This window comes from Saccopteryx bilineata, chromosome X, assembly GCF_036850765.1.
Source record: "Saccopteryx bilineata isolate mSacBil1 chromosome X, mSacBil1_pri_phased_curated, whole genome shotgun sequence".
In the NCBI taxonomy this organism is placed as follows: Eukaryota; Metazoa; Chordata; class Mammalia; order Chiroptera; family Emballonuridae; genus Saccopteryx; species Saccopteryx bilineata.
Genome location: NC_089502.1, coordinates 2,545,925 through 2,560,935, shown reverse-complemented (window position 1 = coordinate 2,560,935; position 15,011 = coordinate 2,545,925). Strand labels below are relative to the sequence as shown.

General features: G+C 35.2%; 1 protein-coding gene and 1 pseudogene across 1 annotated transcript in view; both read right to left on the bottom strand.

The window, feature by feature from the left end:
* Positions 1-15,011, bottom strand: part of MCF2 (MCF.2 cell line derived transforming sequence) — a 132,328-nt gene that overhangs the window by 95,151 nt on the left and 22,166 nt on the right. Inside the window, 1 exon segment of the mRNA XM_066249968.1 lies at positions 11,937-12,027. Coding sequence (XP_066106065.1) covers positions 11,937-12,027 — 91 coding nt within the window.
* LOC136317255 (large ribosomal subunit protein uL11-like) lies at positions 13,232-14,980 on the bottom strand (annotated as a pseudogene).

Genomic DNA, 15,011 nt, shown 5'->3' with positions numbered 1-15,011 from the left:
AGAACCTGGTGTACAGAGTCACCGACCAGGAAGAGGGAGAGAAAAGAAAAAGCAAGAAGATAACCTCTCAAAATCAAGAATAATCTGCAGACTTTATAACCTATCCCATTTTATTATATTTGTTCGTTTGTTTCTCTTATCTTCATTCTTGATACTTTTTTTTCCTCCTCCAATTTGGCCGATTAACTCTCTACCAGTCTTACTCTCTCCTCTCCTTGAACTACACTACCCATAAGTGTTACATCTCCCATTATCTTTTCTCTTCTCTTCCTTTCTCTCTATGAGGGTTGCACTCCAAAACCCTTAACTCTCTCTCTCTCTCTCTCTCTCTCTCCTTTATTTTTTCTTCTTTTAGTGGTTCCCTCTTTTTTTCTCTCTCTCTCTTTCTTTTCTCCCTCTATATTAGTTTCTTCCTTTCTCCTTTACATCTCCTCTCATTCAAACCTCAATAACAAACAAATTATCTTATCTGGGACTCAAACCTATGTTTGTGGCATTTTGGGGGGTTTTTACTTCACCTTTTTAACTCACTAGCAGTGCTCCCATCCCTGGCTCTCCATATTATCTAGTTCTTGTTCCACTAAATACAATAGTAAGTTTTTAATTTGTCCCCCCATTTTTCCGTTTTCCTCTTATTCCTCTCATCATAACTCTTAGACAACCAACACCTAAAAGCAAATCATTTTATTCTTGACCCAAATTTTTTCCTTATTTGCTTTTTGTGGGTCCATAAGCTCTTTTTTTTTCTTTTTTCTTTTTTTTTTTTCTTTTTTTTGCCCCTTTATTACTTTTCCCCAATTCAGGCCCTCCATCACAGGCATTGTTTGTTATAATTCACAGTCCACCACAAGATTTTCTCAAGAAAGAGGGGAGAGGAGAGGAGAGGAAAAAAGGAGGGGGGGAATAATTTCCCTTTTTAAAAATTTTTTATTTTATTTTATTTTTCTTTATTTCATTCTTAATTTTTTTTAAAAAAAAACAACTCTTCGATTTTTTATTTTTTTATTTTTATTTTTAACTTTTTATTCTTTATTAAATCTCATTAATACTATCAACAAAACCACCCTCAGATGCCATTAAGGAAGAGAAAATCGAATATCATGGATACAAAAGAAAGAGAGGTAACACAGCTAGATGAGGAAAAATCTATGGAGAAAAAATTTAATATATTGGAAACCTTGGAGCTAAATGACAGAGAATTCAAGATAGAAATCCTAAAAATCCTCCGAGATATACAAGAAAACACAGAAAGGCAATTTACGGAGCTCAGAAAACAACTCAATGAACACAAAGAATATATGTCCAAGGAAATTGAAACTATAAAAACAAATCAAACAGAAATGAAAAACTCAATTCACGAGCTGAAAAACGAAGTAACAAGCTTAGCTAATAGAACAGGTCAGATAGGAGAGAGGATTAGTGAAATAGAAGACAAGCAACTTGAGGCACAACAGAGAGAAGAAGAAAGAGACTCAAAAATTAAAAAAAATGAGATAGCCCTACAAGAATTATCTGACTCCATCAAAAAGAATAACATAAGAATAATAGGTATATCAGAGGGAGAAGAGAGAGAAAATGGAATGGAGAACATACTCAAACAAATAATAGATGAGAACTTCCCAAGCCTGTGGAAAGAACTAAAGCCTCAAGTTCAAGAAGCAAACAGAACTCCAAGTTTTCTTAACCCCAACAAACCTACTCCAAGGCATATCATAATGAAATTGACACAAACCAACAGCAAAGAAAAAATTCTCAAGACAGCCAGGGAAAAGAAGAATACAACATATAAAGGAAGGCCCATTAGATTATCATCGATTTCTCAGCAGAAACTCTACAAGCTAGAAGAGAGTGGACCCCAATATTTAAAGTCCTGAAAGAGAGGAACTTTCAGCCACGAATACTATACCCATCAAAGCTATCCTTCAAATATGAAGGAGAAATAAAAACATTTACAGATACAGAAAAGATGAGGGAATTTATCATCAGAAAACCCCCACTCCAGGAATTACTAAAGGGGGTTCTCCAATCAGATACAAAGAACAAAAAAAAACAGAGCCACAAGTAAAAGCTCCAAGAAGAACACAATAAAACCAAATGTAAACTGTGACAACAACAAAAAGAAAGAGGGGGAGAAGATGGAGATTAACAGTAGCAAAGGACGATGGAGTGCAAAAGTACTCACAAAATAGTTCGCTATAATGAACAGGGTAGGGACCCTTTTCATTACTCAAAGGTAACCACCATTGAAAAAACCACCACAGAAGCACATGAGATAAAAAAGATAGCAACAGAGGAAAGATGTATGGAATACATCCAAATAAAAACAAAAGATAGAAAAACGAAAGAGAAGGATCAAACAAGACACAAAACTAACAGAAAGCAAGATATAAAATGGCAATAGGGAACTCACAAGTATCAATAATTACACTAAATGTAAACGGATTAAACTCACCAATAAAAAGGCACAGAGTAGCTGAATGGATTAAAAAAGAAAATCCAACTGTATGCTGCCTACAGGAAACTCATCTAAGTAACAAGGATAAAAACAAATTCAAAGTGAAAGGCTGGAAAACAATACTCCAAGCAAATAACATCCAAAAAAAAAGCAGGTGTAGAAATACTCATATCGGATAATGCTGACTACAAGACAGGAAAAGTACTCAGAGACAAAAATGGCCATTTCATAATGGCTAAGGGGACACTGAATCAAGAAGACATAACAATTCTCAATATATATGCACCAAACCAAGGAGCACCAAAATATATAAGACAGCTACTTATTGATCTTAACACAAAAACTGACAAAAATACAATCATACATGGAGACCTCAATACACCGCTGACGGCTCTAGATCGGTCATCCAAACAGAGAATCAACAAAGACATAGTGGCCTTAAACAAAACACTAGAGCACCTGGATATGATAGACATCTACAGGACATTTCATCCCAAAGTGACTGAGTATACATTCTTCTCCAGTGTACATGGATCATTCTCAAGAATTGACCATATGTTGGGCCACAAAAACAACATCAGCAAATTCAGAAAAATTGAAGTTGTACCAAGCATATTTTCTGATCATAAAGCCTTGAAACTAGAATTCAACTGCAAAAAAGAGGAAAAAAATTCCACAAAAATGTGGAAACTAAAAAACATACTTTTAAAAAATGAATGGGTCAAAGAAGAAATAAGTGCAGAGATCAAAAGATATATACAGACTAATGAAAATGACAATACGACATATCAGAATCTATGGGATGCAGCAAAAGCAGTGATAAGAGGGAAGTTCATATCGCTTCAGGCATATATGAACAAACAAGAGAGAGCCCAAGTGAACCACTTAACTTCCCACCTTAAGGAACTAGAAAAAGAAGAACAAAGACAACCCAAAACCAGCCAAAGAAAGGAGATAATAAAAATCAGAGCAGAAATAAATGAATTAGAGAACAGAAAAACTATAGAAAAAATTAATAGAACAAGGAGCTGGTTCTTTGAAAAGATCAACAAAATTGACAAACCCTTGGCAAGACTTACCAAGGAAAAAAGAGAAAGAACTCATAGAAACAAAATACAAAATGAAAGAGGAGAAATCACCACGGACACCGTAGATATACAAAGAATTATTGTAGAATACTATGAAAAACTTTATGCCACTAAATTCAACAACCTAGAAGAAATGGATAAATTCCTAGAAAAATACAACCTTCCTAGACTGAGTCAAGAAGAAGCAGAAAGCCTAAACAGACCTATCAGTAGAGAAGAAATAGAAAAAACCATTAAAAACCTCCCCAAAAATAAAAGTCCAGGCCCTGACGGCTATACCAGCGAATTTTATCAAACATTCAAAGAAGACTTGGTTCCTATTCTACTCAAAGTCTTCCAAAAAATTGAAGAAGAAGCAATACTTCCAAACACATTTTATGAGGCCAACATAACCCTCATACCAAAACCAGGCAAGGATGGCACAAAAAAAGAAAACTACAGACCAATATCTATAATGAATACAGATGCTAAAATACTAAACAAAATACTAGCAAATTGAATACAACAACATATTAAAAAAATAATACATCATGATCAAGTGGGATTCATCCCAGAATCTCAAGGATGGTTCAATATACGTAAAACGGTTAATGTAATACACCATATCAACAAAACAAAGAACAAAAAGCACATGATCTTATCAATAGACGCAGAAAAGGCTTTCGATAAAATACAACACAATTTTATGTTTAAGACTCTCAACAAAATGGGTATAGAAGGAAAATATCTCAACACGATAAAGGCCATATATGATAAACCATCAGCTAACATCATATTAAATGGCACAAAACTGAAGGCTTTCCCCCTTAAATCAGGAACAAGACAGGGTTGTCCACTCTCTCCACTCTTATTTAATGTGGTACTAGAGGTTCTAGCCAGAGCAATCAGACAAGACAAAGAAATAAAAGGCATCCATATCGGAAAAGAAGAAGTAAAGGTATCACTTTTTGCAGATGATATGATCCTATACATCGAAAACCCCAAAGAATCCACAAAAAGACTACTAGAAACAATAAGCCAATACAGTAAGGTCGCAGGATACAAAATTAACATACAGAAGTCAATAGCCTTTCTATATGCCAACAATGAAACAACTGAGAAGGAACTCAAAAGAATAATCCCCTTCACGATTGCAAAAAATAAAATAAAATACTTAGGAATAAACATAACAAAGAATGTAAAGGACTTATATAATGAAAACTATAAACCATTGTTAAGGGAAATCGAAAAAGATATAATGAGATGGAAGAATATACCTTGTTCTTGGCTAGGAAGAATAAATATATTCAAGATGGCTATATTACCCAAAGCAATATACAAATTTAATGCAATTCCCATCAAACTTCCAATGACATTTTTTAAAGAAATAGAGCAAAAAATAATCAGATTTATATGGAACTATAAAAGACCCCGAATAGCCAAAGCAATCCTAAAGAAAAAGAATGAAGCTGGGGGCATAACAATACCTGACTTCAAACTCTATTATAGGGCCACGATAATCAAAACAGCATGGTATTGGCAGAAAAATAGACACTCAGACCAATGGAACAGAATAGAAAGTCCAGAAATAAAACCACATATATATAGTCAAATAATTTTTGATAAAGGGGCCAACAACACACAATGGAGAAAAGAAAGCCTCTTCAATAAATGGTGCTGGGAAAACTGGAAAGCCACATGCAAAAGAATGAAACTGGACTACAGTCTCTCCCCCTGTACAAAAATTAACTCAAAATGGATCAAAAATCTAAACATAAGACCTCAAACAATTAAGTACATAGAAGAAGACATAGGTACTCAACTCATGGACCTGGGTTTTAAAGAGCATTTTATGAATTTGACTCCAATGGCAAGAGAAGTGAAGGCAAAAATTAATGAATGGGACTACATCAGACTAAGAAGTTTTTGCTCAGCAAGAGAAACTGATAACAAAATAAACAGAAAGCCAACTAAATGGGAAATGATATTTTCAAACAACAGCTCAGATAAGGGCCTAATATCCAAAATATACAAAGAACTCATAAAACTCAACAACAAACAAACAAACAATCCAATAAAAAAATGGGAAGAGGATATGAACAAACACTTCTCCCAGGAAGAAATACAAATGGCCAACAGATATATGAAAAGATGCTCATCTTCTTTAGCTATTAGAGAAATGCAAATCAAAACGGCAATGAGATACCACCTCACACCTGTTCGATTAGCTGTTATTAGCAAGTCAGGTAATAGCAAATGTTGGAGAGGCTGTGGAGAAAAAGGAACCCTCATACACTGTTGGTGGGAATGTAAAGTAGTACAACCATTATGGAAGAAAGTATGGTGGTTCCTCAAAAAACTGAAAATAGAGCTACCTTATGACCCAGCAATCCCTCTACTGGGTATATATCCCCAAAACTCAGAAACATTGATACGTAAAGACACATGCAGCCCCATGTTTATTGCAGCATTGTTCACAGTGGCCAGGACATGGAAACAACCAAAAAGCCCATCAATAGATGACTGGATAAAGAAGATGTGGCACATATACACTATGGAATACTACTCAGCCATAAGAAATGATGACATCGGAACATTTACAGCAAAATGGTGGGATCTTGATAACATGATACGAAGCGAAATAAGTAAATCAGAAAAAAACAGGAACTGTATTATTCCATACGTAGGTGGGACATAATAGTGAAACTAAATTAGAGACATTGATAAGAGCGTGGTGGTTATGGGGGGGAGGGGGGAATGGGAGAGGGATAGGGGGTGGGGAGGGGCACAAAGAAAACAAGATAGAAGGTGACAGAGGACAATCTGACTTTGGGTGGTGGGTATGCAACATAATTGAACGACAAGATAACCTGGACTTGTTATCTTTGAATATATGTATCCTGATTTATTGATGTCACCCCATTAAAAAAATAAAATTATAAAAAAAAAAAAAAGTCTGACGCTATTATTCCCATAATAATCATGTGTGGAGCTGAAGATTCAAGTTTGTCAAAATAAAAAAAGTAATATACTAAAATTGTAATTTTAATATAGCATTGTGTAAAAAGAGTATTTTAGAACAAAATTTATTTACTCACCCATTGATGGTCACAGTCATTCAACAACAGTAAAATTCTTATTTATTTTCCTTATCTTAATTCCAAAAGACATTTTTCCTATGTCCGATTTTTACTTTCTTATATTTTGTGTGTGTTGTCTCGATACTTTAATGAGCAAGTATTATATTTTAAATCATAACATTAATAATGTCATCTTAAATTTTTTAAGAAAAAGGGTGGTACTTAAAACCCTGTTGATAATCAGTTAATTGTTAAATTAGCTATTATTATTTCACATTTCCCCAAATTATATATAAATATATCTTTAGAAATGTGCTGGGTATTTAGTATACAAGTGAGGTGATGAAGGGAAATTTTTAGGTGGAAAAATGTTAGAAACATATCTGCAAGGAGAGATTTCTAAATTTAACCTACAATGAAAAGTGAGTCACTCTATTTATCCTTTAAAAAAAGAAGCTGTCAACAGGCTAAAATTATGTATCATTGCAGTTTTGATTTGGAGAAGATTTAATATCAGAAAGTCATTAGATTGGCCCTGGCCGGTTGGCCTCAGCGGTAGAGCGTCGGCCTGGCATGCGGGGGACCCGGGTTCAATTCCCGGCCAGGGCACATAGGAGAAGCGCCCATTTGCTTCTCCACCCCCACCCCCTCCTTCCTCTCTGTCTCTCTCTTCCCCTCCCGCAGCCAAGGGTCCATTGGAGCAAAGATGGCCCGGGCGCTGGGGATGGCTCCTTGGCCTCTGCCCCAGGTGCTAGAGTGGCTCTGGTGGCAACAGAGCAATGCCCCGGAGGGGCAGAGCATCGCCCCCTGGTGGGCAGAGCATCGCCCCTGGTGGGCGTGCCGGGTGGATCCCGGTCGGGCGCATGCAGGAGTCTGTCTGACTCTCTCTTCCCGTTTCCAGCTTCAGAAAGAAAAAAAAAATAAAAATAAAAATAAAAATAAAAAAGTCATTAGATTTATTTATTTTATTTATTTTTTTAATTTATACAGTAACACCCAGGACAGGCTTCCTTTTAAAATACTGATGAAGTCGTCTTCAGACCTTATCTATTATATCATACTCTACCTGACCATGGCAAAAGAAAGAATGAATTCTTTATTAGATGTTATTTTATCTAGTGATTTAAAGGTACTATTCCAAATGATTCAAAATTGTTCACAAAGTCTTAAATAACATGACAAACAGTGCTTCCTGATAAAACTTGATTACATCTACATTTCCAAATTACAGTCTACATATCCCTATGTCAACATCAAAGTAATCACATCAATGCAATCCAGGCAAATACTAGTCTCCATTCTCTCCAACTGTCCTTAAAAGCCCCATTCAGCAGTTTGTGCTATAGCATCATGCTGTAGCCTCCCTGCACTTGAACTTGGGAACAGGCTTTCCAGAACTACAGGCAGAGCTCTTACCGCACTCCTTCTGAACCTCATCTTGCCACTCGGGGAAGTTGCTTCTGCCATCTCGCCTATACACAATAACACTCTTCTTTTCCAATTGTCAATGCAACATTGATGAAATGTGAGCTACTTCTTGGGTAGTATTAAAAAGCGGCAGCCAAAAATCTCTATGAAACAGAGCTATGGTAGCTGTAACTGCTTCCATTACCACAGTGGCAGCACTGTAAGAAAACCACTATCCCTGATTAGCCAGCTGACAAATCCTTCCCTGCTGCTCTTTGTAATTCAGAATTGACACATTCCCCAATTACTTAGCTTGATTGGCTCCCCTGGATTAGTGCTAGACTGCTGAAGACCATCAGGCATGTCCTAAGAGTGGAGGAAAGAAAATAAAACAAAACGAAAAAACAAGAAAAGACTCTCTTTTTAGGGGCTTGATGGGACAGGCTTTCTCCTCTGCGCAGTTTGATTTTTAAGGTAGAATGCTAAGAATCTGTCTGAAGGTAGTATTAACTGATTCATTCATCTTTGTGCTACCCTGGTCTATAATTTAAAACTCAATTCCGTTTTATTTTTTTAATTAAACTCTATTCTCTGTTTAAGCCTTTTTGAGAGTTGTTTGTGAATTTTTGTCCTGATGATCTAGAAAGGAAATAACATGCAAATTTTCTAAAATGGATAGGATTCTCTCCCAAATTAACATTTTCCCAAAATATGTAACTAAGAAAAGAAAAAAAATTTTTTCCTATTATGAATTATGAAGCATAGCCTAACTACATAGTTAACTTTGGAAACTATAAATTAAGGTCTTCAAATTGAATTGCAAAATAATTTCATAGACACTCATTAAAATAATAAACCAAACACAGTTATACCTATCTATGCAAAGGCAATTTTCATCAGAAATCCTTTCTGAATGTCAACTTTTGCTCTTGAAGTTAGCTTATATTCAAACGTTACCTTTATTGCAAATAGTGCTGAATGGTTATTAATTTTTGAGATACAATTAATAAGTTCTTGAGTATAGGTATAGAAATTACAAGTAGAAAATTTTAAATATTAAAAAAACACTTAAAATAATCTACAATCAGTTACATGTTACCATCACCTGTACCGCCACTCACTCTCAATGCCATCAAACTGGCAGTGATGAGAATAAAGGGATCCTAAGTGCCCAGCTCTATGCTGAATATGGTTCACTCTTCCCCAGTAAAAGCATTACTAGATAAACAGAAAGGGGAGAATTACCTCCCAAAAGAAGAACAGGTCACTATTCCTCTGTTGAACCCAAATCAATAGGATCATGAGAGAATCTTAAATTTCTCTTTTAATGAAAACAAGACCTTTATGCCAATCAACCAATTTGATTAATAAAAAGTAAAAATTTACTCAAAAAATCTGATGCCATGTGGTCACTCAATGAAATGTTTTAATCAAGCAGCTGGTGAAGGCCAAAGAAAAGAGTTAGACTGGGTGATAGAAAAAAGAAAGAATTTTATTGAAAGAAGTGCTATATATAGTATAAAAGAATTGATTATTGCCATTAACTGAAGTCTACTCAACAAGCCTAAGGACTGATCCTAAAAAGCCAGGGAAAGGTAAATAATTTCTACTTCATTTAGTCACACTGAAAGGACTCAACAGTATATAGAAGAAAGATTTACTCTCTCCAAAGGAATTTTCTCTCTTTCAAAAAAATAAAATAAAAACAAAAAACACTGAACTCATTTGCCTATCCACAATTCATTTGGAAAATTATAGAAAGCAACAGCTAGAGAGGGCATCAATTGAAATTCATGACAATTCAATTCTTGTGCTGGCTCTTTTTATTACTTAGCTATTTGACCTCACAAAACCTTTACAAAGTGTGTATCTCAATGTAATTCCCTTGTCTATAAGACAATTATAATGACACCTGTCTGGAGTACTTAATTAGGAGATAAAGAGAAACAGCATTATGTAATAAATGTGACTGCTTTTCAAAAAGCAAAAAAATATTACACAAAATCAAAATCTTGTTATTTTATTTTAGTAACTTGCATGAATCTGATATTAACTCTTCTCTCCGTTGCTTATGATTAAACACCTCTGTTAAAGAAAGAAACTAAAAAATAATTTGCTGACTTGCTTAAGATAAGGAGTAATTCATATTGGGTAGAAAAAGAATAATGACCTCATTCATTTCACCATCTGAGTGACAGTCTACAATTGACTTTTAAACAATGCAAGAGTAGGGTCCCAACCACCCACATAGAAAAAAAATTTAAATATAACTTTTGACTCCCCAAAATGTAACTACTAATAGCTTACTATTAACCAGAAGTCTTACTGATAATATAACAAATTAACATATATTTTGCATATTCTATACTATATTCTTACAATACAGTAAGCTAGAGAAAACAAAATGTTATTAAGAAAGAGAAGATACATTTAGAGCATTTATTGAAAACATCCATGTATAAGTGGACCCACATAGTTCAAAACTGGTTAAGTGTCAATTGTATTTTTCACACTTGTTAGCAACTTAGTATAGTAGTACAAAGAACCCAGGCTTGGAAGTCCAGCAACCTAGATTTTTGTCCTGCTTTCACAAATAAATCAATGTTCTCTGCTGGCTGTGGCCTCCTGTGTCAATCAGGAAGCAAAGTAAGGATTTCAGATGGTTGGTGATTTTGGACTTTCAAAGGAAAAACATATTGATTCCTAGCTACTATGGTCTGATAGAGGAATTTGATAACAGGGTATTTCCAAACAATGCCACTATCTCCAGGTGAGCCTAATAATGTATAAGATCATCTTCCCTGTGGGCATGATTGCATCTCTGATACTGTTTCTTTTAGGGAAACTGTTTTATTCTCTCTGGATCTTGGGAAGCTAGGGACTAGATTCCAATAGGGGAGATAAGTCTTTAAGAAGGTGACACACTTCCCTTCTCTAATCAAGGGTGTGGGTGGCAGGAGTCTGGAAAGATATACTTGTTAAAAAGTGCTTAGTTCTGGATGGTTGGATTAATGTTTACTGTTTTAATCTTTATACTTTTCTACAGTTTAATGATTGTACAACAAATCTATTTTTTTTTTATTTTTTTAATTTTAATAATTTTATTTTTTTAATGGGGTGACATCAATAAATCAGGATACATATATATTCAAAGATAACATGTCCAGGTTATCTTGTCATTCAATTATGTTGCATACCCATCACCCAAAGTCAGATTGTCCTCTGTCACCTTCTATCTAGTTTTCTTTGTGCCCCTCCCCCTCCCCCTTTCCCTCTCCCTCTTCCCCCTCCCCCCATAACCACCACACTCTTATCAATGTCTCTTACCCAAAAACTCAGAAACATTGATACGTAAAGACACATGCAGCCCCATGTTCATTGCAGCATTGTTCACAGTGGCCAGGACATGGAAACAACCAAGAAGCCCATCAATAGATGACTGGATAAAGAAGATGTGGCGCATATACACTATGGAATATTACTCAGCCATAAGAAATGATGACATCAGATCATTTACAGCAAAATGGTGGGATCTTGATAACATTATACGAAGTGAAATAAGTAAATCAGAAAAAAACAGGAACTGCATTATTCCATACGTAGGTGGGACATAAAAGAGAGACAAAGCTATTTCTATGTTTAAAAAGTTACCATAAAAACTTGCCTTGCTCTGAAACAAAAAGGGAACCACGAATCCCTCCTCACTCAAAACTTGAACCATTAACTAGTGATTCTTTCCTATTAGGTTTTACTTTGGGTGAAGTTGTTCACCTCAATCTCCTTTACCAACTCTTCTTCCTACTTTTCACCTCACCATCCCATATATTATATTGTCTTTACTGGTATCAAAATAATCTATCACTCCACAAACAGAAAATATAATGTAAACCAAAATAAAAAGTTACTAAAAAATACATTGGTACTTACTGAGATTTTCCGAAGAGAGATTTTGAGAGAAGACCATGTATCCAATCTTCGATCAAGGATAATGGTAAACCGGGCGTCAGATCCATTAAGTCTCCAAGATAAGAGAAAATATGTATTTCTTAATAATATTTCAATTTTGCTAGATACATCCTTACTTCTTATTATTTCATTTATATTTGATGTCTTGACTGAAGACAAATTTGGATTTGTTGATTTTTAAAGAAAGAAAGAATTTCAGAAGAAGAGAGAGGAAGAGAGAGAAACATTGATTTGTTTTTCCACTTATTTATGAATTCATCAGTTGATTTTTTTTAGCAAGAGAGACAGATAGAGAGAGGGACAGATAGGCACAGGCAGACAGAAAGAGAGAGAGATGAGAAGCATCAATTCTTCATTGCAGCACCTTAGTTGTTCATTGATTGCTTTCTCATATGTGCCTTGACAGGGGGCTCCAGCCAAGACAGTGACCCCTTGCTAAAGCCAGTAACCTTGTGCTTCAAGCCAGCGATCCCGTACTCAAGCTGGTGAGCCCATGCTCTAGCCAGATAAGCCAGTGCTCAAGCTAGTGACATTGGGGTATCAAACCTTAGTCCTCTGCATCCCAGGCCTATGCTCTATCCACTGTACCATGGCTTGGTCAGGCAAGTTGATTCTTGAATGTACCCTGATTGGGGATCAAACCCACAACTTTGGCATTATTGGGAAGATGATCTAACCAAATGAGCTACCCAGCCAGGGCAAGATAGATTTGGATTTGAAAGCTATCATAAAATGTTACCTCAGAAAACCAAAATTTATTCCATTTTCCATTATCACTATTTAAAATTTCTTTCTGAGCATTAATTCCAAACTTTTAAATATACAAGTGATAATATAATGCAGATAGGTCACTAAAATGGATTTGGAAAGCTGCAATCTCAGATGTGGATAAACCTTATTGATAGCTGTCTTTCAGGACATCAGATTTAACTTTTCACGGCAATCCATCATAAGTCAATGATCATTCATTAATTCATTCATTCAGAAAAAAATACTATTAAATATATTTTTATCTATCGTCTACCCTTTTAGTGAATGCAGTTTTGCACTTTAGTGGATAACAGAACATTTTTTGGAGGGTTTGTCAAATGATCTTTTTTTAGGGGGAGGAACCATTTATTGAGGGCCTTCAGGAGAAGATGGGAGGGCTGGGAAGACAATGAAATCCTATGTTCTCAACCCAGCTATGATCTCCTCATCTTCCCAGCAGACAAAAGTCAAATGATGTTTAATTGAAATATTTTCCATTGTAGTTCTTAACTACCTGGGCATCCCACTGCACCACTGCTGATGTTATCTCTGATGTCATGAGGGTGGCAGCCCTCAACATTGCAACCCACACACTGGGCAGTCATCAGGATCTCTTTAATGGTTCCAGAGTTTTCTATAGCTAAAAATTGGTGCTGTATCCATTGGGCAATGTTGATAATCTTAGCAAAAGTGATATTTCCACTCTGCTTATTACTATCATTTTTTTTGGTTCTGTCTCTTGGTGGTTCTTTGATAACTTTAATGATTAGAGCAGAGGCAGAAGACACTACCTCAATCTAGGCTTGTCTGTTCTAAATGTACAATTTCACTGTGATCCTTAGACCCTTCCAATCACTATTTGCTTTGGCACTTTCACCACCAACCTTTTATGGAGACAGACCCAGGGGCCTTATCTCAGGGGCCAGGGAAGGCATGGTTAAAACTTCCCCAATGGTATACCTCAGGTATATGACTTTATCATTGGGGTCAAATTCAGTATCATGTTTGAGGTGGCAGATGTTGAAAGAACTCAGATACTGGATGACCAAAGAAAGATGCACCTAGGCCTCCTCCAAACCAAAAGCTATAAATGTTATTTGCCCTAAAAAGACCATTTTCAAGCTTCAAGGATTGCTGTGTAAATTTAGTTTTCTAGGATTTGATTTTTGTTCATAAGATTTTTCACAATTTTAACATTCTAGATTTGTGCCCGTTAGTCTTTAGGGTCACTAACCGGAAGAAGTTTCTTTAAAATTTTTTTCTTCATATCCAGCCCCATGCTCATCACAGCCTTATATTTATAGTGGCCAAAACATAGAGACAACCAAAGTATCCTTTGATAGAGGATTGGATAATAAAGTTTTAGTGCATATATATATATATATATATATATATATATATATATATATATACTAAATACATTATATGTATATATATATAATGAAATACTCAGCTATGAGAAATGATGACAATTGCCATTTACAACAACATAGATGGACCTTGAGAACATTATAATGAGTGAAATAAGTAAACGAGAAAAAGTTAAGAACTGTATGATTTCACACATAGCTGGGATATAAAATTGAGACTCATGGACATAGATAAAGGTGAAGTCATTATGAGGTAGAGGGAGTAGGAGGGAGGTGTGTAAAGAGGGACAAATACACAGTGACAGAAGATGGTTTGACTTTGGGTGATTGGCACACAAAGCAATATACAAATCATATGCCATAAAGATGTACACCTCAAACCTGTATGATCTTATTAACCAATGTCACCTCATTAAATTTAATAAAAATAAATCTTTAAAAAGTTATCTTTGACATAAATAAAATTTTAAGGAAACTTCTGAAGCATTCCCTCTTACACTGTTCAAATCTAAAATATTCTCCATTACCAAGAAGTTCCTCCTAATATAATCCAATATCACTTTTGAATCTATGTAACATCCATTCTTCTTATCATTGGAAGAAATGAGGAATAGTTGCCTTCTCTCTTAGCTGATAAGATTTCTTTCCCAGAAATTAAAGGCTTCGTATATGATCAACATTTCCAACTTATGTTCTTCATGGGGTAAAATACTTCTAGACCCCCAATTTTGTAATCATAGATACTCAGTATAATTTTATAGTATAATATAGGTAGGTGACAGCTTCCACTTCACTTTCTCATCTACTCTGAAGGTAAATCTTATGATCATTTACAATAATAATAACCGTCACACTAAAAAGCCATTTTCCTGTTATTACCTTCATATGGGTATCCAATATAAAACAAATAGAAAAA